The sequence below is a fragment of the Zosterops lateralis genome (genome assembly GCF_965231275.1).
Source record: "Zosterops lateralis genome assembly, chromosome: 11".
In the NCBI taxonomy this organism is placed as follows: Eukaryota; Metazoa; Chordata; class Aves; order Passeriformes; family Zosteropidae; genus Zosterops; species Zosterops lateralis.
In genome coordinates this window covers 10,169,883-10,193,826 of record NC_139771.1, presented here as the reverse complement: position 1 = coordinate 10,193,826, position 23,944 = coordinate 10,169,883, and the positions used below count along the sequence as shown (strand labels likewise).

Here is a 23,944-nt window from a genome sequence, read left to right as displayed (position 1 = left end):
TGGGATTATGAACTGGGAGAGCAGCTGCAGCTGAATCCCCACACTGTGGCCAAGCAGCAAAGGAGCTGGGGACCACACAACCCCCTCCTTACTGACCCCGAGGGCAGCACTTACCTTCTCACCCTTGGGGCCTGGCAAGCCTCGGTCACCCTTGGAGCCCTGTCAGGGACAGCAATATTAGGGGAGAGGGCAGCCACAGGGCTGGCCTGCCCCTCAGAAGGCAAGGATGGTGGGAGAGGATGAGGTTAATGGTAGGGAAAGGTTAATGAGGGGAGATGAGGGTAATGGGAGTGTCAAGGTTTATGGGGGTGACTCACGGGCTCTCCCAGCAGCACACCCTCCAGCAGTGCTGGCTCGCCCTGCAGGGGACACACAGGTGCTCAGATGTGTCTGCTGTGGATGCCAGTGTCCAGCACACCCTTGCGCACCCCAGACCTCACACCCTGGCTCCTTACCTTCTCTCCCTTGGCTCCAGGGGGGCCAGCGATGGCCTGGGGCAGAAGACAGAGTGGGCAAGTGAGCAGGGCTGCACAGGGATGGCTCCCCCTCATCCTGGCCAGGAACACTGGACAAGGCAGCTGTGCACTCACCTGCCCTGGAGCTCCAGCATCCCCTCGCTCTCCCTTGGGACCAGCAGGCCCGGAAGGTCCTGGTAAACCCTGGTACAAATGGCACAGCCCTCAGCCTTAGCTGCAAACAACCCAGGCTGAGCTGAGTGGGGGTCCCTCTGGGATGGGACAGGGTCAGCATCAACGTACCATCTTCCCAGGCACTCCTGCCTCGCCATCCTTCCCTGGCACACCATCCCTGCCCGGCACACCTGGCTTCCCGCTCTCCCCCTGCAGGCAATGAGTGGTGGTGGGGCATGGGGGGTCCTACAGCCCCCCAGGCAGCCCCGAGTACCCACACTGATGGCAGTCAGATGTGGGGGGGCAACACACTCACCACTTGTCCCGGCAGCCCAGGGACACCCGGTGGGCCCTGCAATGGAGACATGAGCAGAAATCAAGCAGCATCCCAGGCACCAGGAACAGCCAATGGGCTGGTTTAGGGTGTTCCAAATACCTACCCCTGGGCCAGGGGGGCCAACAGGTCCTGGCAGGCCCATGTTGCCCTGGGGGCCAGGCAAGCCCTGCAATGCAAACAGCCACATCAGAGAGGGAATGGCACAGCCAGGACCTTGGCTGCCCCTGTGGAAAGGTGTGTTGGGGTGGGACTGGCTGATTTTGGGGAGGCTGGATGGTTTTGGGCAGCCAAGTGGGTACTGGCAGGGAGGGTATGAGTACTCACACGGATGCTGGAGCCAGGTTCCCCTGGATCACCCTGTGAAGAACATGCTGAATCAGCCTGACCACCCCAACCAGCTACTTTGGTCACAGGCAGATCTTCATACCTGGATCCAGGAGGTTGTCCAGCCCAAATGTCCCTCCCTCCACCCCAAAACTTCCTGAAATGTGGTCCTCCCTCCAGTCCTCAAATCTGGCAATGCACCATTTTCCCTCTGCCAGGCTGGACATGGAAATGCTGATGCAGATGACAACGCCACTGCCTTACCTTGGCACCAGCTGGGCCCTGGGTCCCTGGTGGGCCAGTGCTGCCCTGCAGGGGACAAGAGGACATTATTGGGGTGGTGCTTGCTGGTGGAACAGGACAGGGAGGGGGCAGCAGGACCTCTCAGTCCCAGCACTGCCACCCCACCTCCGCTCCCTGGGGGAATGCCCACCCTGGCTGACATCACCCTTGCATGTCAGTCCCCTGCATGTGGTGCAAAGTGGCCCCTTACCGGAGGTCCTGGGGGTCCTGGGTCTCCCTGATTGCCCTGAAGGGAGGAAGAAATGGGATCACTGCAAGAGTGGGTTTTCCTCAGTGGGAGCAGGTTGTGTCCCCAGTGAGAGCAGACCCAGACAGTACCAGTAGCTCTTGTAAGCACCAAATAAGACAAGCCTGGACAGGTCCTGCTAAGATGCAGGGGGACAAGAACCCAGCCCCAGCAGGGTGACACCCATGGTTTCACCAAGTATTCACAGCCAGGAGCCCTCAGCTGTGTGCTGAGGTGGCGGGGCAGAGGGACATGGGGGACACACAGTCACCTACCGGGCGTCCCAGCACACCAGGAAAGCCTGGCACGCCCTGCAAAAAACCACATCAGAGTCAGTGGACAAGGGGAAAGCCACCACCTCCACACAGCTCTGCCTGCCCCCCAGGGATGTTCCCCATTCCCAATGTGTGGTACCCAGCGAGAGCACTTAGGAGGGGTAGGAATAGGGAGAGGGCCCCTAAAGCTCTGCAGGCTCTGCATGGGATTTGGGGGTAGAAGGTGAATGAGGCATAAATGCTTCTGCTTGTGCTGGTGTTGGCTGGTGTGAGACCACAGGACCTCCCCCAGTCCCAGCCTGCATGTCTCCACCATGTGCCTACTCACCGGCTTCCCTTCAGGGCCTGCCAGTCCTCTCTCACCCTGGAGACCCTGGATCAAAGGATGGAGACGGGGATGGGGTCAGTGCCAGGCAGAGTCTGAGGTCAGCATCAGGCAGGGGAACAGTGCAGGACTCACCGGGGCACCGTCCCTGCCCTTCTCGCCGGGCTCCCCTCGGTCACCCCTCAAGCCACCTTCACCCTGCAGCAGGGACAGGCACAGGGTCACAGGATAGGCAGGGACCTTCCCGTGACCTCCCAGGGCCTGCTGACACCCAAAGAGGGGTGTGCCCAGCAGTGCCCTCACCCAGGGCTTTGCTCCCTTTTGACATTGGAGACTTATAACCTCAGACCTTATCTCCTTTGGGTCCCCGCTCACCCTCGGCTCCTGGCTCACCCTGTGTTGGGAAGAAGACAGATGCCATCAGCCCTTGCTGCCCCTCTGCCCCACCACGATCCTCAGCCCCAGCTCATGATGTTTCCCCAGCTTGGTTGTCTCAGCTGCCCTTCTCCTTTCAGAGCAGCCACACACCTTCGATCCTTTGGGTCCAATGGGGCCGCGTTCGCCTGGGAGGCCCATCAGGCTGCCCTCCACCATGTCCACCTGTGGGCACATCACAGTCAGGACCAGCACCCAGGGGACCTCAGGAAGAATGTGGCCATCCATCCCCAGAGGGGCAGGCTGGCACCTTGACGATGGTCCCCAGCAGCAGCCATCACCTACCTTGGGCCCTGGGGGCCCTGGGGGTCCAGGCAAGCCGTCCCTTCCCTGAGAAGGGTAGAGAAATAGGTTGAGTGTCAAAGGGCATGGGAGAGCAGAACTTTCCTGGTATGGCCACTCCTGGCCTCCATAGGGCATCTGCCTGCCCACAGAGGGCCCTGCATCCCCTCAACAGGGGCACAACACAAGAGGGGATGGAGGGCACCATGTCCCTATCCCAGCTCACCTGCTCACCTCGATCACCCTTCTCGCCTCGGTCACCCTGTGAAAACACCATGGTGGCTGTGACAGGGCTATCCCCAGGCCCCTAGACCAGGTCCCCCAGACTTCACTTCACACCTCCACACACACTCACCTTCTCGCCGGACCTCCCGGATTCCCCCAGCTCCCCAGCCCGGCCTGGCACCCCAGGAATGCCTGGCTTGCCAGGCTCCCCTGGCTGCCCAGGCGGGCCCTCGGGACCCCGCTCACCCGTGGCCCGGCCCATGGGGCCCTGGGGACCGGGGGTACCTGGGTCCCCCTTGTCACCTTTGGGTCCTCGCTCACCGGGGAAGCCTAAGGAGCCCTGCAAAACATAAGCTGTGCTGCCAGACCAGCCCTGAGGGGGCTGTGAGCTCTCCCTGAGCACCCCAGGGCTGAGCTGGCCGCATGAACCCCCAGCAAGCCCAGAAAGCAGGAGTGGGGCAGAATGCTGGGGCTTGGCATCGAGCCTGGCTCCACTCACCTCTCGGCCTGGGGGCCCCCTTTCTCCTGGATCTCCCCGACTGCCCTTCTGGCCCCGCAGGCGCTCGGACACCAGCAGAAACGAGTCTGAGCTCCCATCATAGGCACCCGTGAGCTCCTTCAGGGATGAAACCTGGGAGGGAGGAGAGAGCCACCAGTCAGGGCATAAGTGGAACCCAACTGCAGCAGCACCTCACAGCCCTGCTAACCCGTCCTAAATTGCTCGGATCTCCCGCCACCAGCCATGCCCTCTTCCTGCTGCCATGTGGCAGGAAAAAGCCCCAGCCTGACAGTCAGGAAATACATACCTTGATGCCAAGCGCTTCCAGGCTACGTTCAATGTTCTGCAATAAAAAGACATTAAAAACAAAGTAGGTTCCCACCACTGAGGCTGTGGATGGTTCTCTGTCCCCCAGGGCTGATGCTGCTGTTCCAGCACAGCAAGTCAGGGTCGAGACTCACCACTGTATTCCCAGGGTCTCCACGTGCTCCAGGGTTGCCAGGTCGCCCCTAGGTTTACAGGAAAAGAGGGAATGAGAAAATATACAGAAGTGCAGCAAGAGGGGTGAGCAGCGCTCACCCTTAGCAGGATTCAGTTAGCACTTTGGTGCTCCCTGGGCAGGGGCTGTGGCTGTGATTGAGGTGCTTGCAGCTTGTCAGGCTCAGTGCTGGGTACTCACCGGCTCCCCTCGCAGGCCAGGCTCCCCTGGGTCCCCCTGAAACACAGCAAATGGATCAAGGGGAGCAGTCAGGCTGCCCAGCACCAACTGCAGCACTAGGGTCCAGCCCTGTCATGGGGGTGGGGACTCCTACCAGGGACTTATTCCCTCTGCCATGTGGTCCCCCCCAGGCCTTTGCCTTGGAGGAGTGGGGGCAGAAGCACACTTACCTTTGGTCCAGCCACCCCACGGAGGCCTGGGGAGCCCTAGAAGACATAGAGGTGACACAATAGCACCCAGCCTTCATGGACAAAGGGCAATGCCCTGAGGGAGCCATGGATGGGTGTCCTGCCTGCCTCGGAGCAGTCTGGACAGCAGGGTCTGGTGCTGATTGGCACCACGGGGTAGAGAACTACACACCTGGCCTGGGGGTCCAACCTGCCCTGGGACACCAGGAAGACCAGGGGGGCCGAGGGGGCCTGGCAAACCTCTGTCACCCTGCTCGCCCTTGGCACCACTTTGGCCCTGCCAAGAGAGCAGCATCACTTCCAGAATCTGGTACCCAGGTCTGTCCCTGATGGGGGCATGTACCCAGCAGCCCGCATCCACACGCTCCTCTTTGGGGAGTACTCACCTCTCTCCCAGGTAATCCTGTATCACCTTTGTCTCCCTAACCAGGAGAGAAAGGTGTTGGAGGGATACTGCCCCATCCACATGCCCCCAAATGATGCTCCTGGTCCAGGCAGGGTCGAGCCACTGCACTTTGGGGATCACATGGGGACCTTGCAGGGACCACACAGGAATCACCTGTGGATCATCTCCTTACCTTTCTCCCATCCTCTCCTGGTGTCCCATCTTCTCCCTGGGAAAAAAGGCTGCCTGTCAGCGCCCCACTCAACATGGGTACAAACCAGAGGATGGCTCAGAGCATAGGGGTTCTTTGCCACATCCTCCCCTTGCTTTATGAGGTACAGGGATCACTATTCCTCAGCATCCTGGGAGAGCCCTTAAGTCAAGCCCTGTTTCCCCTTACTCACATTCTTGCCGTTCAGGCCAGGTTTGCCATCCTCACCAGGTTTGCCCTGGCAGGAAAAAAAAGGCAGTGAGGGAGCCCCCCAGGCTCTCCACAAGCCAGGGGCACCAGCAGCCAGGGGTGTCTGGGCCCCACTGGAGCCTCAAGGTGCATGGAAGGGGGAGCTGGGCACAGGGCGAGCCCTGCCAGAGGGATCCAGCTGGGTATGGGACAGGATGTGTCCCTAGAGTGGCTGGCACTTACAGGCACACCGGGTAGTCCCAGGGGCCCTACGGGGCCAGGTGGTCCCTGCTCCCCACGCAGCCCAGGCAGCCCCTGTAGGGAAAGGAAATGGTGGGAGCACAAGGCAGCAGGGCACCCATCTGCCACAGCCAGCCTGGGAGAAGGGAGTGTGACTGGCAGTGGCACTCTACTAGGGACAGGGGAGGGTCTTGCTGCACTGCCCTGGATCAAGAAGCATGGGACAAGACACTGGTCCCTTGCAAGTTTGATGGCACCAACAGGAAAACAACCTAAACCTGCCCTCTCCAGAGGTACTTACATCCCGGCCAGGATCTCCCTGCTTTCCTGGGTCCCCCTGCAGACAAGTAGGAGGTGAGGGCAGGGACATTCCCATCTTACCAAGGGCCCCCCCTCCAGAGCATCCCCAGCCTGAAGCATCCAGGGAAACAGCTCCTCCCACACCATCATCCCTCTATCCCACAGCTCCCACCTGTGGCACTCAGGTACAGACATTCCCCCCACCTTGGCCCACACTCACCCGCAGCCCAGCAGGCCCTGGGGGCCCAGGTTTGCCTTCCAGCCCATTGCGGCCATCCAGCCCTGGTGGGCCACGGTCCCCCTGTAAGAGAGCAGGGCAGGACAGTTGGAGCTTTGGGGTGGGATGGGAGTGGTGTGGGGCAACCCTCAGCCCCTAATCTCCTCACCTTCTCTCCCGGCAGGCCTCGGTCCCCAGGGTCACCCTATGGAGCCAGAAGAGAAGTGAGCATCCTCTCCCATTAACAGGAGCTGCACAGGGTATGGCTCCCTCATTCAGACCCCCATGGGAAAGAGGACACTTACCCGTGTGCCAGCAGGGCCACGGGGGCCCTCCACACCCTGCAAGAAAGAGACATGCTCAGCAGTGGGGCATGGGGGGAAAGGAGGGGATCCTGGGTGCTCAGCAGGCAGTCCCTGCACACCAGGACCCCCAGCTCTCCTGCAGAACATCACCCACCATGCTGTCCCAGTGCCTCCCACAGCAGGGACCCAGCACCTACCCTCTCTCCAGGCACTCCAGGGGAGCCAGCATCACCTTGGGCACCCTTTGCGCCATTCCTGCCTGGGTCCCCAGGGTCCCCCTGCCAGGGAAGGGCACAGTGGTCAGAGGGTACTGGTGCTGGACCAAGCCTGCACCAGAGTACACAGTACTGGTGCTGTGTGGTTTAGGGGTGGGCTAAGAGGAAAGGTCTCAAAATAAGAGGCACAGGCTGAAAAAGAGGTGGCTGGGCTCAAGGTAGCTCCCAGTGGGGCAGTGGGGGCCAGAGTGTGATTGCAGAAGAAAGACACCAAGCAGCACTGCTGAGCCAGGAGCCAGCTCGACCACAGTTGGGGACCACAATGCCATCTAGCACAGAGCACAGCCTGTGGCCAAAACTGTCCTGAGCCTAAGCTGGGTTGTAAAAGCAGAATGCCGAGAGTATTGGGTGCTGCCACAGTACCACTGTGGGGCTGGGGAGCCTGGAACACACCAGTTCCTTTGGAAACCTCAGCCCTGCAGGGTCTCCTCCCATCACGAGGCATGAGTGTCAGCCCATGTGCCCCCAAGTTCCATGCACGTCTCAGTCGTGGTGCACATCAGCTGCACATGGCAGAGGCTGTTTTGGGCAGGGAGGGCTTGATAAACAATGATCCCAGTGGCCAGGCAGAGCCCAGAGGACAGCAGAGGGTATCCCACCACCAGCAACCCAAGGACTCATTCATTACCTTCTCACCCTTCACCCCCACTCCTCTGAGCCCAACATCGACCTGTGGGGCAGAGAGGAGCTGTTGGAGCACATGGGGCTGGACACCAGCCCGTGGGCAGGGAGAAGAGGGAGGTAGAACTTACAGTTCGTCCTGGGGGTCCAGGAGGCCCCTGAAAGAAGGGTAAGGGAAGCAGATTAAGGAGAGCTGTCACAGCCCCAGCTAGGGCACTGCTGGCTTGGGGGTGGGGGGGCCACACATGGCCCTGCCATCACTCACTGGGTCCCCACGGTCACCCTTGCTCCCTGGTGCTCCAGGGCTGCCCTGCAAGAATGAGGGATGGAGTCAGAGGGGGAGTGAATGGGGGACCTGTGGGGTGTGGGTCCTATGGGATGGGGGGTACTCCTGGGGTAAGGGTGGGTGTGGGGTAATGACGTGTGAGGGGTGGTGGGTGTCCATGGAGCAGTGGGTACATACAAGGGGGAACTCACATTCCTGCCTTCAGGTCCTGGGTCCCCCAAGTCACCCTTCTCTCCGGGGGGGCCACGGTAGCCAGGAAGGCCCTGGGTGGAGGGCAAAGGGAAGATGTGCATTAGCAGGAGCCACTTTGAGGCCCATCAGTCTCTCTCCTGCAGGGTGCCCAGCAGCCCTGCACTTACCCGGGGACCCCTGTCTCCAGGTTTCCCAGGCAGACCTGCTTCACCCTGTGGGGAAAGAGGGGGTGAGTGGGGGGAAGTAGGAACAGGGGCAGTGGGAGGAGGGGCAGTGGTCCTGGGGACCCCCACTTACCGGGGTGCCTTCGTCACCTTTCTCTCCTCGTTCTCCCTGCGGTACAAATCAGTGGGCAGAAGCCAGGAGAGAAAACTACAAGTTACCAGCATCCCCCTGCTCCCTGCCAGTCCCCCCTCTCCTCAGGGCCACAATGCCCCCATAGCCCCTGTCCCACACTACCTCCTTGCCTCGCATCCCGATCTGCCCAGGAGTGCCTGCTCGGCCCGGCTCCCCCTTTTCCCCTGGCTCTCCTGGGTCACCCTAAGCAAGAGAAGGGGCAACAGTCAAGGCAGAGTCTGGGCATCTGGGGAGAGAAGGGGCACAGCCTGCAGGAACAAACCCTCTAGAGCTGGACAGACAGACAGATGGACAGATGAATGGAAGGGCAGTGGTGACAATACCTTTGGGCCACTCCTGCCTGTGAGGCCAACAATACCCTAGTTGTTGGAGAGGAAGAGCATGTGTCACTGGGATCTTCAGTGTCCCCTTGACAGGGGAGGGACCAGACCCATGAGCACCCAGACTTACCCGATCGCCCTGCTCGCCTTTGGGGCCAGCTGGCCCTGGGATGCTCAGGCCAGGGGGACCCTAGACATGAAAGGACATAGCATGGAGCAACAGCACAGACATCATGAGTCTGGGGAGGGCTGTGCCATGTGCCCTGTGCTTGTATCCTCAAGGCAGTACTCACACGAGCACCTTTATCTCCCGTGTCACCCTTGGGGCCAGGAGGTCCTTCTGGTCCTGGGAAACCTCTGTCACCCTGGAGCAGACAAAATCAGCACCCCAAACCTCCCATTTTTTTCCCCACTGCTGCTGTGGACAACCAGGCCTGGGACCAGGATGAATCCAACTGTGCAATCCTCCTCCCCAGCCCACAGCCATTCCCAGAGGGTGGAGGGCACAGCTGGGCCAAGGTTACCTTCTCTCCAACACCAGCCACACTGGGAGCCTAGAGGTGAAGCAAAGGAGACCATGCTGGGCACTGCCCATCGCTCCCTCTCTTGGGGCTGGGGCAGGCAGAGGTGGACCTGCTGGGCAGCATCACTTACTGGCTTGCCAGGTGGTCCTGGATCACCCTGCAGAGGGACAGGTGTCATTGCCAGCTTCTTCCCCAACAAACCCCTGTCACCCCACTGGGACCCCACTTTGCCCTCACCTTCTCCCCCCGGGGGCCAGCCGGTCCTGGAGCTCCCTATGACAAGATCAGAGACCTCAGGGAGTTGGCAGTGCCTGGGAACATGCACCCAGGACATGGCAGCTCCTGGCTCTACAGCACCTGCTATCCTGACTCACCTCTCTGCCTGACGGCCCTGGGTGCCCTGGGGCTCCTGTCTCACCCTGCAGGAGAGGAGGAAGAGGAAGGTGTGGGTCACCAGCCAGGGTGGCTGCTCCAGGGCAGAGTAGGCATCACTCCACCATGCCAATTACCCCAGTGCACCTACCTTCTCACCCTCTGGGCCTGGTACACCACGGTCTCCCTGCAAAGCAAAGCAGAGGAGAATTTCAGGGAGCCTTCCTCCCTCTTCATCACACTGCCCTCACCCCATACACTGCCCCAAAATTCTTCACAATTCAGTCCTGAATCTCATCCAAGACCACTGGATTGTGACAGCAATCCCCAGGCACAGCCACCACCAGATCTCAGGGACACCAGGAGTGGCCAATGCCGATCTGCTTTGGCACCATCTCACCTTCTCGCCCGTCTCTCCCAGCTCGCCCGGTGCCCCACGATCTCCCTGGTATAGAGAAACACTGGGTCAGGGGTAGCAGTACCTTTGGGGGACATCATGGGCACAGAAGCCAGAACCCTTTTCTCCCCGCTAAAAGCATGGTGAGAGTGTCCCTTCAGTCCTGCACCACTCACCTTCCTGCCCTGCTCCCCCGGCGGTCCCCGAGGACCCTGTGGAGGAGAATGGAGATGTTGTCACCTTTGATGTGACAAGGCAAATGCCCAGGCTGTCCAAAGCAGAAGGCCTCAATTGTGCCCTTGGGGCTCGGCTCTTGGCATGGCCAGCTCCTGCCTGCCTTACCTTCTCTCAGGAAACTCACCCTGTCTCCTGGGTCCCCGGGGCGGCCAGGTGACCCTGGGAAACCTTCTATGCCATCACCCTAGGGATTTGGAAAGGGAATAACCATGCTCATGACATGGGGATGCCCATTAGATGGGAATCCGTGCTGGGGAGTGGTGTGAGGTCCAGCCTCAGTGGGGAGCATCCCTGCCACCTTCTTACCTTCTCTCCCTTCAGACCAGGGGGCCCAGCAGGTCCTCGAGGCCCGGGATCCCCAGGCAGGCCCTGCAAGAGAGAAAATCTCAGCCCCTGGGGATGCAACTCAGCCCTGGGGACACATAGCCACTGTAGCCCTGATCCATCCTGCCAACTCTGTTGGTCTAGGGGCTCAACTCACTGGGGGTCCAGGATCCCCTCGAGGTAGTGGCCCATCTGTGAATCCAGGGGGGCCCTGCAGAGAGAAGAGTCAGCTCCTGTGTGGTTGCCCTGAGGGCTCAGTCCTCCCCAGCACCCTGAGGGGCTGTACCCTTGGACACTCAAGGCACCTCCATCCAGTAGGGCAGAGGAGTCAGGGAAATGTACAGCCACTCACCCTTTCCCCTCGGTCACCCTTTTCTCCCTGCAAGAGCGATAAAAGCAAATAAGGGCAGTTCTGGGCTGTTCCCATGCCCTCCTTGAATAGAAGAGGAACATGCTGGGTAGAGCCCATCATCAGTGGCATTAGGATATGTGCATGCCATGTGCCTCTTTCTACATTGCCCAGTGCCAGCCAGCAACAGCTCAGGCATGTGGATATGTGTGCAGGCACAGCTGGTGGACGGCACAGCCCATGAGCAGGGCCAGGAGGTGTCCACGGGGGAGCAGCTCCAAGCAGCTGGCTGTTCCCCCATCCATCTGCCCACACATCCCCCAGCCATTCCTATGCAGAACAGAGGGATGTACCTTCACAAACTCTCCAGGAGGTCCTGGTAGCCCCATGGGTCCGAGTGGACCAGGTGAGCCTGGATCACCACGGGGCCCCCGTGGGCCAGGGATCCCAGGTGAGCCAGGGCTGCCCTGGAGGACAAAGGTGCTTCATCAGCTGAGGCTGTGGTGTGGACTGGGGGTGCTGGCAGAGACCCCTTCACATCCATATTCCCACACCTACCGGCACACCTGGCTCCCCTTTCTGGCCTGGTAGTCCCTGTCCTGGACCTGGGATCACCCTGGGCTCTCCCTGCATGAGGAGGGGGAGGAAAAATCAGTGACTGCATGTGCCCTGTTGTGGCCACAGTGCCACAAGGCCAGGAGTCTGGCAGGGAGATTGGAAGACCCTGGAGTCAGGAGATGCCAGGTGCCAAGATGTGCCCACCAGGGTTCCCAGTGCTCTCCAGGATCCCCAGTGGGACAGCCCTCTGTCCATCACCTACCGGTTCACCTTTCTGCCCCTTTGGGCCAGTAAGTCCCATGGGCCCCTGTGTCCCCTGGGAAGGAAAGATGAGAATGAGAAGGGGTGTTGGGTGTGAGAAGGGTTGGGGAGGGCTGGGGCCATACTCACAGGATCTCCTCGAGGACCAGAGATGCCCTAGAAAATAACAGCTCAAGAGGTGAACACATCCCTGCCAGCCAGGGGAGTGAGGATGGGATGAGATGGAATGGGGTGAGTGGGATGGCATGGCATTTCCAGCCAAAGCAAGGACAGTACACTTTGCCTGGGATACACACACAGGAGAGACCAATGACCCTGCCAGCTGCTGAGACCCCCCCAGCAGAGGGAACAGGGAAGCAGAGGATGGCTCAGGGAGCAGGGACTGCAATGGGAAGAGCCCATTGTCCAGCAGTAAAGCCAAGGGGCACCCTTACTCACTGGCTGCCCAGGTGATCCAGGATTCCCAGGGCGTCCAGGGCTTCCTGGTATTCCACTGGCTCCAGGAAACCCCTGTAGGACAGAGGAGCATCATGCCAGCATCTGGTGTACCCCAGCACTGCCAGACTCCTTCAGTGCTCCAGGCAGTGCTGGTCCCAGCACTGGGAGCTCAGGGCAGCCCCAAGGCATTTCAAGATGCCTTTCCCCCATGTGCTGAGCTGGGGTGTGAGGGTGCAGTGTGCAGCTGGACTGGAGTTCTTCAGTGGGATTTCCCCTCCAGTGTAGGTGTGGAGACCAAAGGGACAGGGGCAGTGAGAGCCCCCATGGTGCCAGGTCACTGTGTCCAGGGATCCTGGGGTGCCTAAGTGAGGGGCCAGAGGTACTCACCCTGTCCCCCTTCTTGCCTGGACTCTCAGCACTCTCTCCTGGTGGACCCTGTGGCCCTGGTGGTCCTGGAGGGCCAGGAAGCCCATGGCGACCCTAGAAGACACAGTGGAGAGGACAGCCTGGGTGGCAGGTGGTGGTCAAGAGATGTTGCCTGTCTACCCCTGTAGCAAGGGCTGGACATGTCCTTGTCCCACACCCACCCGCTGGCAGGACAAAGGAACAAGGGAACATGAGGACGTGGGGACCATGACACTGCCCTCTCCAGGGAGCTGCCCCTCTTATGCCCCCCTCCATCAGGTTATTACCGGCTGACCAGGGAGACCTGGTGGTCCCATACGTCCTTGCAGTCCCTGCAGAGACAAAGCCAGTAGTGAGCATCCCCTGTGAGCTGATGTTAACATGGTTTGGGAGATGCAAACCCCCCAGAGCCACCGGCTGGTGGCAGGGTGTCACCAAAGCACTCACCGCCTCACCGCGATCTCCCTTTTCGCCCTGCAAGAGGACAGAGGGAAGGGGTTAGGAGCTGGCACTCTTGTACTACCCTTGTACTTAACTCCCCACTGGACTTCTGCCATTGGCAGCTAAGGATCCCTGACCCATGCTGAGTGCCTGTGGCACAGCACAGCCTGGAGAAGCTCACCTTGGGGCACTGCACAGTGCAGGGCTTCGGCTTCTGTTCTGGCTGGCAAGAAAAGACAAGCCTGTGTGAACCCAGGGATAGGAGACCCCCCTGGCTTACATGGGGCTGCTCCACCTCCACACCCCCTGGGGTACTCTGGCCCTTACCATTGTAGAGATGATGGTGCAGAGGTCATCAATTAGCTCTCCCTCCATCTCTGCCAGGTCACTGCCATGGTAGATGTACCGTCGGTCCTCACTGGTGACCATGTGCCGGAGCTGCTCCTTGTCTGCCCCCTCCATACCCACTGCCAGCACGTGTACCCCTGAGCCAAGAGCATCCTTAGCACCCCACAGAAGTTCCTGCACACCCTGATGAGACCCTATTCATCCTCACCCCCAGCCTTGGCATCCCTGGCCACAGTGACGGCATCATCCCCAGAAGGGCTGTCAGCCAGAACCACCAGCACTGCTGGTACCCCAGGACGGCGCCCTGCACCAGGACTCAGCAGGTAGGTCCTGGCAAAGGTGATGGCTGCCCCTAGAGAGGGAGAAGGAAGAAGGGACAGTCAGCAGGATCCCAAAAACCACTGCCCTAGCTCCTAGTGCCACCCCTCACCGATGGTGTTGCCACTGGGCTCCTCATAGCGCATGGTGCGGATCTGTTCCAGCACAGTGTTCAGGTCACTGGAGCGGTTGAGGAGCAGCCAGGGTAGGCTGCGGTAGCTGTATGTAGCCAGGGCCACCTGCAAGGGTGCAAGTGAGCAGTGGGAACCATGGCCCACCCATACCCCACTCTCTCTTTGTGTCCCCAGTGCTGTGGCAGCAGCGTACCTGAGTGCCCTCAGGACCCAGGCGCCCCAGGGCGGACACGGTGTTGGAGAGGAGGGTACGGACTGCATCGGCACTAGAGGAGCTATTGCGGGTGCCGTGTACTAGAAAGACCACGTCGCCGAGGGCACCCCTGCAGACTGCAGGCCAGGAAAGGATGAAGCCACCACCAGAGTGGAGACAAGCCCAGCCCACTCCTGCAGAGACCCCACAGTACCTGTGCGCTCACTGACAGACGCCTCGGCACCTAGTCCGCTCCCCAGGAGTGGGCGGAGGGTGAAGGTGTAGCGCTGGCCCAGGTGCAGCCCAGAGACCTGCTGGGAGCTGGCAGTGCTGGGCAATGTCCGCCCCTTCTCCCCACCAGCTGCCACCCAGGGGACAGTCAGAGGGATCAGCAAGCCCCTGTGGGAACGCTGCCCGCCATCCTGGGGCCACCCACTCGTCTCACCTGCGGGAGGGCTCCAGGAGAGGACATAGCCAGAGGCACCAGGGACTGGGGTCCAGGTCAGAGTCACCGAATCTCTCTGCACCTCTGTCACTCGCAGGCTGTGGCTTGGGGCAGCTACCAAGGGGAAGGAAAGGGTGTCACAGCTTCATGGGGCAGCCTCCAACCCGTGCCTTCCCCAGCCCAATGCTGGGACAGTCCAGTCCTTGAGTGCCCCTCTGGGCTCAAGCCATGTGTCAGGGGGCTTATGCTGCCTTGGCCTCAGGCAGTCCCTTACTGGTGATGGCAGTGATGGTAGCTGGCTCACTCTCTCGACTGCCAGCCAGGCTGGTGATGCTGATATGGTAGCGGCGGCCTGGTTCCAGTCCCGACAGATCATGAGATGCACTAAAGGTGGCTGGGAGCTGCTGGCTATGCTGGGGCCCTCCTGGCAGGGGCAGAGAGGGGTGAGGGGATGTGGGTGGGGGGTGGCAGGGATGCAGGAGTGCCAGCCAGCTATACTTACCTTCAGCCAGGCGCCAGAACAGACGGTACCCGGTGCTGCCAGCCACTGGCAGCCAGGTCAGGCGCAGGTGGTGCTCCGAGGCCTCAGTCACCCTGAAGCCACTGACGGGTCGTAGGGGGACTGCCTCTGCTGTGAAGGAGAGGGGCAGGCGTTAGGGGCAGGAGTGCCCAGGGCCACCCCGGGGTGATGCCCCCTGCCCCAGCACTCACGCGTGGTGACAACAATGGAGACAGGATTGCCTTCCCGGTTGCCAATGAGTGCCGTCACCTTCACAGTGTAGGAGACGCCTCCCTCCAGGTTGGGGATGTCAAAGGAGTTGATGTGGCCAGGAACTCGCCGGCTATTTTCCAAACCCCCTGCCAAGGACTGTGGCATCAGGCCCCCACCCTGCTGCCCTCATAGCCCGCCACCATCCCCATCCCACAGTACCATCCCTGCGGCTCCACAGCACACGGTAGGCAGTGGCTCCCGGCACACCAACCCAAGTGACACGGGCAACATTGCTCCTGGATGCCTGCACCTCCAGCTGGGTCACCTTCCCCACCTGCTCCAGCACTGCGACACCAAGAGGACCACTGTCACCCAGGTTGACAGCAAACAGCACCAGACAGCACTGTCAGGCAGGGGCTACCTCACCTATCTGTCCCGTAGCAGTGACAGGCCTGCCCTCACGGCCATCCACAATGGCTGAGACACCAACAGTGTAGACGACATCGGTGTGCAGCCCCTCAATGGTGAAGGTGGTGGGGTCAGCAGGGAGGAAGCGGGATTTCTTCACACCTAAGAGATGGCTGGGATAGGAAGGGCTCCAGCACTGCTGCCACAGCATCCAATGGTCCATACACTCACCATCACTGCCTTGCCACGTCAGCAGGTAGCCCCCAGCACCAGGTAGCCCTCGCCAGGTGACCCGCAGCTGGCTGGGACCGGCCTCCATCACCCGCAGCTCCGAAACACTGCCCACCTCTGGATACTCTGCATCACCCCACAGCACCACAGCGTCACCTTGGGGAGTCCAAAGGGACCCCACAGCCAAGCTGCCACCCCAAGGGGTTGCAGGGGGATAGGGGACAAATGCAATCCAGAGTGGGAACATGCAGTACCAGAACTCCTGGCACCAAATCCTGATGTGGACTTACTGAGGCGGATAGTGAGCGTGGCAGCATTGCCCTCCTGACTGCCTGCTAGTGCCGAGACACGCACCAGGTAGGTGATGCCCTCCTCGAGGTCACCAAGGTCCAGCCCCGTCTCACTGCCTGGGATGTGCCTTGTCCTCTCTGTGCCATCTGCCAGGAGTGGGGCAGTGCATTTGCTCAGTGTCAGCTGGTCAGGAGCCCCCAGGTGCCACCCAAGCACCTGCCCACAAGACTCACCCTGGTTGTTGCGCACAATCACTTTGTACTCGGTGGCACCAGGGACACTGGTCCAGCTCAGCCGTGGCTGCCTGCCCGATTCCTCAATGAGCCGCAGGTCTGACACAGCAGCCACAGGTGCCTCAACACCTGTGAGGGAACATGTGAGGCACACCTGGAGTGGCACAGCCTGGACAGCACGGCCCCCATACTCATCCTGGGCTGTGACCAGACAGCTGAGGGGTCTCATGGCCAAGGCAGTCCTCAGGCTGAGCAATGCCCAGTGGGACTGCCCTCCATGCCAAAGGCTTGGAATGGTGGGGGACAACTCAGGGGACCCACAGAAGCACTCACCTGTCTGAAAGGTGGTGACAGGGGTGGCCACCTCCCCACCATCATAGAGCGTGTAGAGGGTGATGCGGTACTTGGTGCCCGGCTTCAGCCCCATCAGCTGGTAAGTATTGGTGCTGCTGGGGAGAGACACTGTTCTGGGGGGCTCTGGTCCTGCAGGAAGGGAAGGATCACAGCCAGATGCTGGCATGGAGGACCCACAGGGGCAACAGGCACCCTGAGCCCACCTGTGGCTCTCTTCCACTCCAGACGGTAGCCACGAGCATCATGGGCGCTGGTCCAGAGCACCTGGATGGATGTGGGGCCCAGGATGCTGGTCTGCAGTGTCTGGTCTGTACCTGCCTCTGCAAGAGGAACCCCATGGGCCAGGGTACTTTGTGCCACTCTGCTAAAAGCCCCCAGCCCATGTCTCTGGTCCCTGCACATGGCAAGGATAGGGGCTTTGAGGGCTGGTCCCTTCCTCTTCCCATGCACAGCAGCAGGATGGCATCACCTGTACCCAACACCTACCTGTCCTCTGCTGCACAGTGGCTGTGGGCCCCTCAAGCTGCCTGAAGAGTGGGGCCACCATCACCACATAGTCAGTGTTGGGCTGCAGCCCCACCAACGCATGTGACATCTGCCTAGCATCCAGGTCCACGCTGTGCCTGTCCTGCCCTGCGGGAGCCAGTGCAGCAGTCCCTTGGGGAGCTCAGGCAGCAGGTGCCTCCAGCTCCCTCCTGTCCTTCTTCACAGGGGCCACAGCAGAAGGGCCACAAGCTCTGGGAGAGGCACCTACCTGTGCGGGTTGCCCAGGAGAGCCGGTAGCCAGTAGCACCATCAACAGACTGCCAGGCCAGCACCATGCTCTGTGCTGAGACGTTGTAGACAGCCAAGTGCTTCACACCCACCAGGTGCCCTGTGAAAGTGAGGTGACTGTTTCCATCTTCCATATGAGGATGGGGCAGGGGGCAGCAGGAAGCATCTTCACCTGCAAACCACTGTCTCCAGGAAGCCCCCTCGCCCCTGCTCACGGAAGCTAACCACATTGAGGTCAATGAGTGCAGCCCATGCTCAGGCAGGCCTTTGAAACATCAAACTCACACAAAATGGAGCTCAAATGTCTTCCTCCTAATGCCTTAAATACTTTCTGTGGGTTAAGACTGCCTTGGGCAGCTGAAGGAATTGGTTTGCCAAGATCTGATGCTTGCAAATGTGTGGCCCTGGGGCCTCACCCCCACTCCTACCCAGAGATGCTTTCCAATATCCTCTGCCCTGGTGGAAACCACACTTTCCTCCCCCAGAGCACTGTACTCAAAACCTGCATTTTTCCAGTCAACGTTTTTTACATCATGGGAGGAAAGCTCTGGTGGAAACACTCCCAGAAGGCTGCAAAGGAAATTGGGAGCACACAGTGCTGCATCCTGCCCTGGGAGCAGCTTCTGGGGCCCAGTCAGCAATGGGCCAGGCAGCCTTATCCCAATGGGGCATAGTGATTGGAGGAGGGCATCCCTGTGCTGGGAACCCACTCCTAACCCCAGCTGGGCCCAGGGCTGAGCACAGTACTTACGTGTCCGGGCAGTGAGGGTGGCAGGAACACTGGGTTTCTGTGCATAGCGGGGTCGGAGCATCACCACATACTCAGTGTCAGGCTGCAGGTTGCTGAGTGTAGCTGACTGTGCACTGGCTGTCAGGCTCTTCTCCCTTTGAGCTTCTCCTGGAGGGGTGTGGGGGGGAGCACAGGGACATGGCACACACCAGGCCCAGCATAGAAGGGGTGTCTGAGCCTGCACTTTGCCCTAAGGGTGCCAATCACTGCCAGGGGTGGGAAGCACCAGGAGGAGGCTGGGACATGGGCCAGGGCAAGGGGCACCCCCTGGAATGCCTGAGACCAGGGTGGGGCTGCCAGGTGTGTGGCTACAGCCTGGTCCCTGGCTGGGACAGGGGTCTGCTGCCTGCCCGCCATGTGCAGCAGCCATGGGGCACATACCAGGCCCCCAGCCATTGTGCACACCCAAGCACACACCCTGAGTCTTGTGCATGAAGCCTCCGGGTGTAGAAATACGTAGATTTCATCCACGCCCCTGCACACACATGCGCCCCACACCCAGTGCACATGTGCCAGTGAAGGTGGGTGGGTACACACCTACAGCACTCTGGGCACGTATCCCTGCATTTACTCTCATCCATACCTCCCTCTGCCCAGGGGGCTGCACAAAGGCAGGGTGCCCAGGCAGCACCAACCCTCTCAGGGACCATCCCCTCACCTTGCACAGCATAAATGAGGACGTAGCCCTGGGGGCGCTCAGGGCCAGGCCGCCAGGCCAGCCGGAGAAAGGTCGGTCCTGTCTCCACCACGCGAAAATCCATCGTGGAGCCAGCACGGCTTTCTGGAGGCATGCAGAACCAGGGATGAATCCCCAGCCCCATGTGCTGAGGGCACCCAATGCCTGCACTCATCCCTGTCCCTATGGACATGGACACTCACGGGTTCTTGCTTGGCCAGACACTGACTCGCCGATGCTGTTGGGGTACTGGGTGGTGACAGTGACCAGATACTCTGTCCCAGCATGCAGCCCCCGTAGCACAGTGCTTGTCTCCCGTGGGCCCATGCTCACCTGGGAAGGAACAATGTCACCCCTTCATCTTCCCCAGGTCACACATGGAGGCACCAGGAACCCCCAGGAACTCTGAGCAGTGAGGTGGGGGTACTCACCTCCTGCCTCTCTGCCATGATCGGCTGCCCTAGCCCTGTCAGTGGCACGTACTGCACCCGGTAGCCAGTGATGGGACCACTGGCTGCTCTCCAGCGGATCCGCAGATGGTCGAGGCCCTGCTCCAGGATCTCCAGGTTGGAGGGGCCAGTGTGGCTTGGCCCATCTGTGGGGTAGTACAGGGGCTGTGGCTCCACAGTGCATGAAGCAGAGGGGATATCTTGCTGGGGCAGCACAGATGTGTGCCCAATGGGATGGGATAGCCAGGAGGTTATTTTGGGGGTGAGATGAATGATAAAGGTGCATTGTCTGGTACTCAGCAATGTCAGCACCTGTGCCCCTCAGGGAGGAGGATGGGGGCCCATACCCAGCAGGCGCAGGGTGCCTCCAACACTTGTGCACACCCTGCGTGTCATCAGTGGCACCAGTGTATCCAGCAGCTTGAAATCACCAACGTAGAAGAAGAAAGCATCAGTTGGCATTGAGGCCACACGGATCAGCTCCTTGTGGTCAGCATTCTTAATACCTGGGACAGAGGGAGATGATGGGTGAGAGAGGAACCTGAATCAAGCAGAAGACTCTTCCACGTGATGCAGAAGCCTCACTCACCCACAGCAAAGACCTTGATGCCCTGGCTCTTCAGCTTCGCTGCTGCCCCCTCAGCATCATCCTGGGACTTGCCATCCGTGATGAGAATGCAGATCTGCAGGGCCAGGAAAGAACTGTGGGATCCAGCATGGGGCCTATGCACCTGACACTTCTCCCCATGTGGCCAGAGCCACTGCTCTGCACATACCTGGGGGACCCCAGGCCGGCGCTGCGTGGGGCCAAAGAAGTTGTCAGCAATGTAGCGGAAGCCAGCACCAGTCCGCGTGTTGCCACCCTTGTAGCTCAGCTGCTGGATGGCCCTCCGGACACTTGTGCCATCAGTGTGCTGGGAGAATGGGAACTCCACCCTGGGGAGTGCAGGGGGACAATGTAACTTCCCAGCCCTGCCACCCTGCAGTCCACATGCCCTGTCCCTTGGGCTCACCGTGGGTCATCGCTGTACTGTGCCACAGCAAAGCGCACGGCCTTCTCACCCACCGCCTGCTCAAAGGGCCGCACCAGCTCGTCCATGAAGGTGCAGACAGCACGGAAGTTGTTCCTTCCGATGCTGGATGAACCATCCACCAGGAAGGCGATGTCAGCCTGCAGCACATCCTCGCACACTGCTGCAGGGCAGTAACAGCACTCAGGGCACAGACTGGCACTGTGGCATATTGGTAGTGAAGCCTTCTTATTGTCCCACCCACCGTGAGCACCCAGTGCTCAGCACCCACCTTGGCTCCTCTTCTGTGCTTTGGCAGCTGGAGGACCCAGGAGCACCGGGAGCACAGCCAGGAGCAGGAGTTGGCTGCTCATCGTGGAAGCCTGCAGGATAGGATGCTGCCACCACAGTCTCGCACCAGCCCCAAGCCTTAGGGACAGCAGTCCGGGAGGTTCCCAGCACCACCCGTGCCAGAACACCTGGCAGCGTTAAGAGGGCAGGGTGCCAGTACCGTCCAAGGCGCAGGGAGAGCCCCGCTTCGGGCCGGGGCAGGCGGGGGCAGCTGGGCCGTGAACAGACGGTGGGGCTGCCCACGGTGCGGGGGATTCGGAGCGCGCCCGCCCCGACTATAGCCTGGGTTCTGCCCCGGCCACCCCTTCCCCTGCCCAGGCAGCTGTGCACCCCGGCCGCCGCCGCACCTGGCCCCCCCGCCCGCAGGGGCTCCTCCCGACCCAGGAAGGTGCTCCGGGGCAGCGGGGAGCCAGCGCGGGCAGCCCTGCCTGCCGGCCCCCCGCCCCGCCGCTTCCACGCACGGGACGGCGAAGGGCACCTGGCCCGACAGCCCCGCGATGGCCGTGCCGGGTCCCAGCCCGAGCACAGCCCCGCGATGGCCGTGCCGGGTCCCAGCCCGAGCACAGCCCGGCTCAGGCGGGGCGATCCCTCCCGCGGGAGGGTGGGCGATGCCCGCAGGTGCCCCCGCGGAGGCTCGGTCCTGCCCGGCAGCGCTCCCCACCCGCGGCGGGACCCCCGGCACAGCTCCGCACTCACCCACCGCCCCCGCGGGGCCGGCTCCGTCCCGCACCGCTCCGAGCCGTTCCGTGCCGAGCGCGGGCGGTGCCGGCGCGCCCCGGCCCCCGCCGCTCCCGCCCCTTTATGGAGGGCGGCCCGGAGCGCGGTCCGGGGGGGAGCGGAGCGGCCCCCGCCCAGCCCGGCCTCCCAAAGGGCTTTTCCCACCCGCTCCCCCGAGAGGGGAGGACGGAAAGAAAGCAGCTCCTCGGGCTCTTCCCGCTCGAGTGCCACCCCAGGCTGCCCCGCGCAGCGGCTCCGGGATGGGGATGAAGAAGGAGAGGGCTGGACACCCGGGAACGGTTGCTGCTGGAGTTGCCACTCCGTGTAGGGCTGAGTGGGCTCCAGTAAGGCTCAAGGCAGTTTTCCCTCCAGCATCTGCATCTTCCAGGAAGGTGAGCAGCTCTGGCACCTCCCAGCCAGGAGCTGGCCACACTTCCACCCATTTCCATCCACCCATCCATCCACCCATCCATCCATCCATCCATCCATCCATCCATCCATCCATCCATCCATCCGTCCATCCATCCCAGGGGACAGTGCCCTCGAGACCTGGGGCCTGGCCCCAGGCAGAGCTGGATGGAGCTGCCACAGGGACTTGAGTCCCCGGCACTATCATTATGATTCAGGACAGCTCATGTAACAACATGTAGAACTCCGGTTCTGTGGAGGGCTTATAGCAAAGTTTATTGAAAAACAGATTATTTTTATACAGTGTTTTGGTATAATGAATAGGATTGGTCCTTTAGGACACCACCTTTTTGTAAACATCCCTACCAGTAAACAAGTTGGAAAAACACCAGATGTCAGAAGGACAGCATCTACAAGATTGTTTTGGGTTCCTCCTTATGATTTCCCAGACCAGAGTGAGAGAGTTCTGTACTTGGCTTTTCCACTGGCTTCAAGTCACTGCCTGGAGCCTAAGAATCCATGTTCTGACCACTGTCAGTTCCCACACTGGCACCATCTGGGTTAAAGCCTGGCTCTGACCACTAGCCCAGGTTGCTAGTGGTGAAGGGCTGCTCCCTATGCCAGCACAGCTCCCTGCAGGACAACCAGGCCTCATCCAGGGTCTTTCCTGCACACAAGGCTCAGGGGTACCCATTACATGAGGCCCTAGCACCCATGGTTCTAGTACAGGGACTGCACTGGAGTCAGCTGTGGGAACATCATCCTGCCCTGCTCAAACACCATCTCACAGCAGACTTGTGGCTGAGACCTACCCCAGAGCTGGAGAAACTTGTTGGAAAGCCACTGATGACGTGGCTAGAGTTGCTGGGAGGAGGCAAAAGGGAGAAGATGCTCAGCAAGGTAGGCAGGGACCTCGTATTGCCCTGGTCTCACTTCCTGTCCACCCTGTGACTGGTGGAACAGTCTCCTGAGGCTTCTCCTCAGCCCAGAGTGCACCCTTGACCCTCAGAGTGCTCCTCACCCTCAGGCACCTGTGGGAGCACACTGCTCCTTGGGGCACATCACACAGCACCTCATCCTCCCCACTGGTGCCTGTGCTCGCCTGGGGTTGACCCTGGCTCAAGGAACCTGCCATGCACCCCATGCTACCTATCCTCTGTCCCTCTGGCCAGCCTACATTCCCCTGTCCCCAGCACCTCACATACCTGTGCCCTCCTGGCCACTGGCCCTGGGGCTCCCCTCTGGCTCCTGGCAGGGCAATGGACAGGTCCAGGGGCATCTTCTTGGGGGCAGCAAGGGGAGCAATAGTGGGGATCTCCAGGGCTCAGGGCCACCTCACAGCTGGGGGCCCGGGGCAGGGCCACCGGCCACCGAGCAAAGATGCTCCAGGGTCAGCTGCAGGCAACTTTCCCAGACACAGGCTGTTCCCAGGCAGGGGAGGAGCAGCGATGCCCTCACTCTTCTTAAAGGCACAGCAAGCAGTGCATCCCCTCCTCTGCATTAACCTTCCTCTCCTTAGACCCCAACCCTGGCCCCCAAACCTGGCGGGCAGGTTCCGAAGTTCGCCGCGGCCACACGGTTCCCCGTGCCTGCCCCAGCCCTCCGGGTCCAGCCGTGAGTCCAGTGTCCTCGGGTCGGGACCATCCCTAAACCCTCCTCCCGCCAGAGCCCGTTTAATGAAGACAGGGCGGCCTGTCCCAATTAGACAAGTGGCTTCGTTAAACAGGGAGCGGAGGGGCCTGCCAAGGGCTCTGTGCCTGGCCCCGGGCCCGGAGCTGTGGAGCAGCCCCCGGCACGGTGCGGGCGACAGGCCACGGGCGGCTGGGGGTCACCGCGGGCACCGGGGCAGCGACAGTTCACAGCCACGCCAGGGGCTCTGCCCACCACCTTGGCCACCAGGACTAGGGAAGGCACAGGTTTGAGGTGGTCCCCAAACCCCAATCGCCGACGGAGAGCCCGGCAGCATCTTAACCATCTTGCCAGCAGTATTCCCCTTACATGTGCACTGGAGTGGGGCACGCAGGGGTGCTGGGTCCCCAGAGCCAGAGTGCCTCCGCCTCCGCGGTGTTTCCCAGCTTCCCTCTGCATACCAGGACCAGAGAAGGAATCTGCGAATCTGCGGCCCCCGGCGC

The 23,944-nt window shown here is 61.0% G+C and overlaps 1 protein-coding gene and 1 long non-coding RNA gene across 2 annotated transcripts in view; both read right to left on the bottom strand.

Annotated features, from left to right (window-relative positions):
• The window catches only part of COL7A1 (collagen type VII alpha 1 chain), a gene marked incomplete at its 5' end in the record, with an annotated part of 28,824 nt that extends 8,114 nt beyond the window's left edge, over nt 1-20,710 (bottom strand). The window contains 83 exon segments of the mRNA XM_083869277.1: nt 115-159; nt 318-359; nt 456-491; nt 591-659; nt 759-839; nt 946-981; nt 1,070-1,132; nt 1,291-1,323; nt 1,555-1,599; nt 1,784-1,819; nt 2,095-2,130; nt 2,423-2,467; nt 2,555-2,617; nt 2,769-2,813; nt 2,948-3,019; nt 3,140-3,184; nt 3,363-3,398; nt 3,492-3,701; nt 3,861-3,992; nt 4,168-4,203; nt 4,322-4,369; nt 4,540-4,575; nt 4,749-4,784; nt 4,939-5,043; nt 5,153-5,188; nt 5,345-5,380; nt 5,556-5,600; nt 5,795-5,866; nt 6,093-6,128; nt 6,312-6,392; nt 6,478-6,513; nt 6,614-6,649; nt 6,811-6,891; nt 7,517-7,558; nt 7,641-7,667; nt 7,775-7,819; nt 7,987-8,058; nt 8,155-8,199; nt 8,285-8,320; nt 8,447-8,527; nt 8,668-8,703; nt 8,795-8,854; nt 9,712-9,747; nt 9,961-10,005; nt 10,134-10,169; nt 10,319-10,378; nt 10,501-10,563; nt 10,676-10,729; nt 10,871-10,897; nt 11,221-11,334; nt 11,426-11,494; nt 11,688-11,741; nt 11,816-11,842; nt 12,125-12,196; nt 12,512-12,604; nt 12,708-12,714; nt 13,377-13,455; nt 13,527-13,670; nt 13,749-13,875; nt 13,964-14,100; nt 14,178-14,324; nt 14,409-14,522; nt 14,683-14,832; nt 14,911-15,039; nt 15,120-15,266; nt 15,340-15,465; nt 15,547-15,690; nt 15,760-15,885; nt 16,050-16,196; nt 16,284-16,412; nt 16,617-16,766; nt 16,841-16,957; nt 17,124-17,270; nt 17,392-17,511; nt 18,163-18,309; nt 18,860-18,982; nt 19,066-19,210; nt 19,309-19,472; nt 19,674-19,832; nt 19,916-20,009; nt 20,103-20,262; nt 20,340-20,520; nt 20,629-20,710. Of these exon segments, the coding sequence (XP_083725403.1) occupies nt 115-159; nt 318-359; nt 456-491; nt 591-659; nt 759-839; nt 946-981; nt 1,070-1,132; nt 1,291-1,323; nt 1,555-1,599; nt 1,784-1,819; nt 2,095-2,130; nt 2,423-2,467; nt 2,555-2,617; nt 2,769-2,813; nt 2,948-3,019; nt 3,140-3,184; nt 3,363-3,398; nt 3,492-3,701; nt 3,861-3,992; nt 4,168-4,203; nt 4,322-4,369; nt 4,540-4,575; nt 4,749-4,784; nt 4,939-5,043; nt 5,153-5,188; nt 5,345-5,380; nt 5,556-5,600; nt 5,795-5,866; nt 6,093-6,128; nt 6,312-6,392; nt 6,478-6,513; nt 6,614-6,649; nt 6,811-6,891; nt 7,517-7,558; nt 7,641-7,667; nt 7,775-7,819; nt 7,987-8,058; nt 8,155-8,199; nt 8,285-8,320; nt 8,447-8,527; nt 8,668-8,703; nt 8,795-8,854; nt 9,712-9,747; nt 9,961-10,005; nt 10,134-10,169; nt 10,319-10,378; nt 10,501-10,563; nt 10,676-10,729; nt 10,871-10,897; nt 11,221-11,334; nt 11,426-11,494; nt 11,688-11,741; nt 11,816-11,842; nt 12,125-12,196; nt 12,512-12,604; nt 12,708-12,714; nt 13,377-13,455; nt 13,527-13,670; nt 13,749-13,875; nt 13,964-14,100; nt 14,178-14,324; nt 14,409-14,522; nt 14,683-14,832; nt 14,911-15,039; nt 15,120-15,266; nt 15,340-15,465; nt 15,547-15,690; nt 15,760-15,885; nt 16,050-16,196; nt 16,284-16,412; nt 16,617-16,766; nt 16,841-16,957; nt 17,124-17,270; nt 17,392-17,511; nt 18,163-18,309; nt 18,860-18,982; nt 19,066-19,210; nt 19,309-19,472; nt 19,674-19,832; nt 19,916-20,009; nt 20,103-20,262; nt 20,340-20,520; nt 20,629-20,710 (6,726 nt within the window).
• LOC310913769 lies at nt 12,816-13,366 on the bottom strand. Its single transcript, XR_014590904.1, has 4 exons — nt 13,298-13,366; nt 13,152-13,193; nt 12,977-13,003; nt 12,816-12,861 (listed from the first exon to the last, which is right to left on the bottom strand). It is a non-coding gene; the product is annotated as an uncharacterized lncRNA (long non-coding RNA).
• Nucleotides 20,711-23,944: the final 3,234 nt, after the last annotated feature.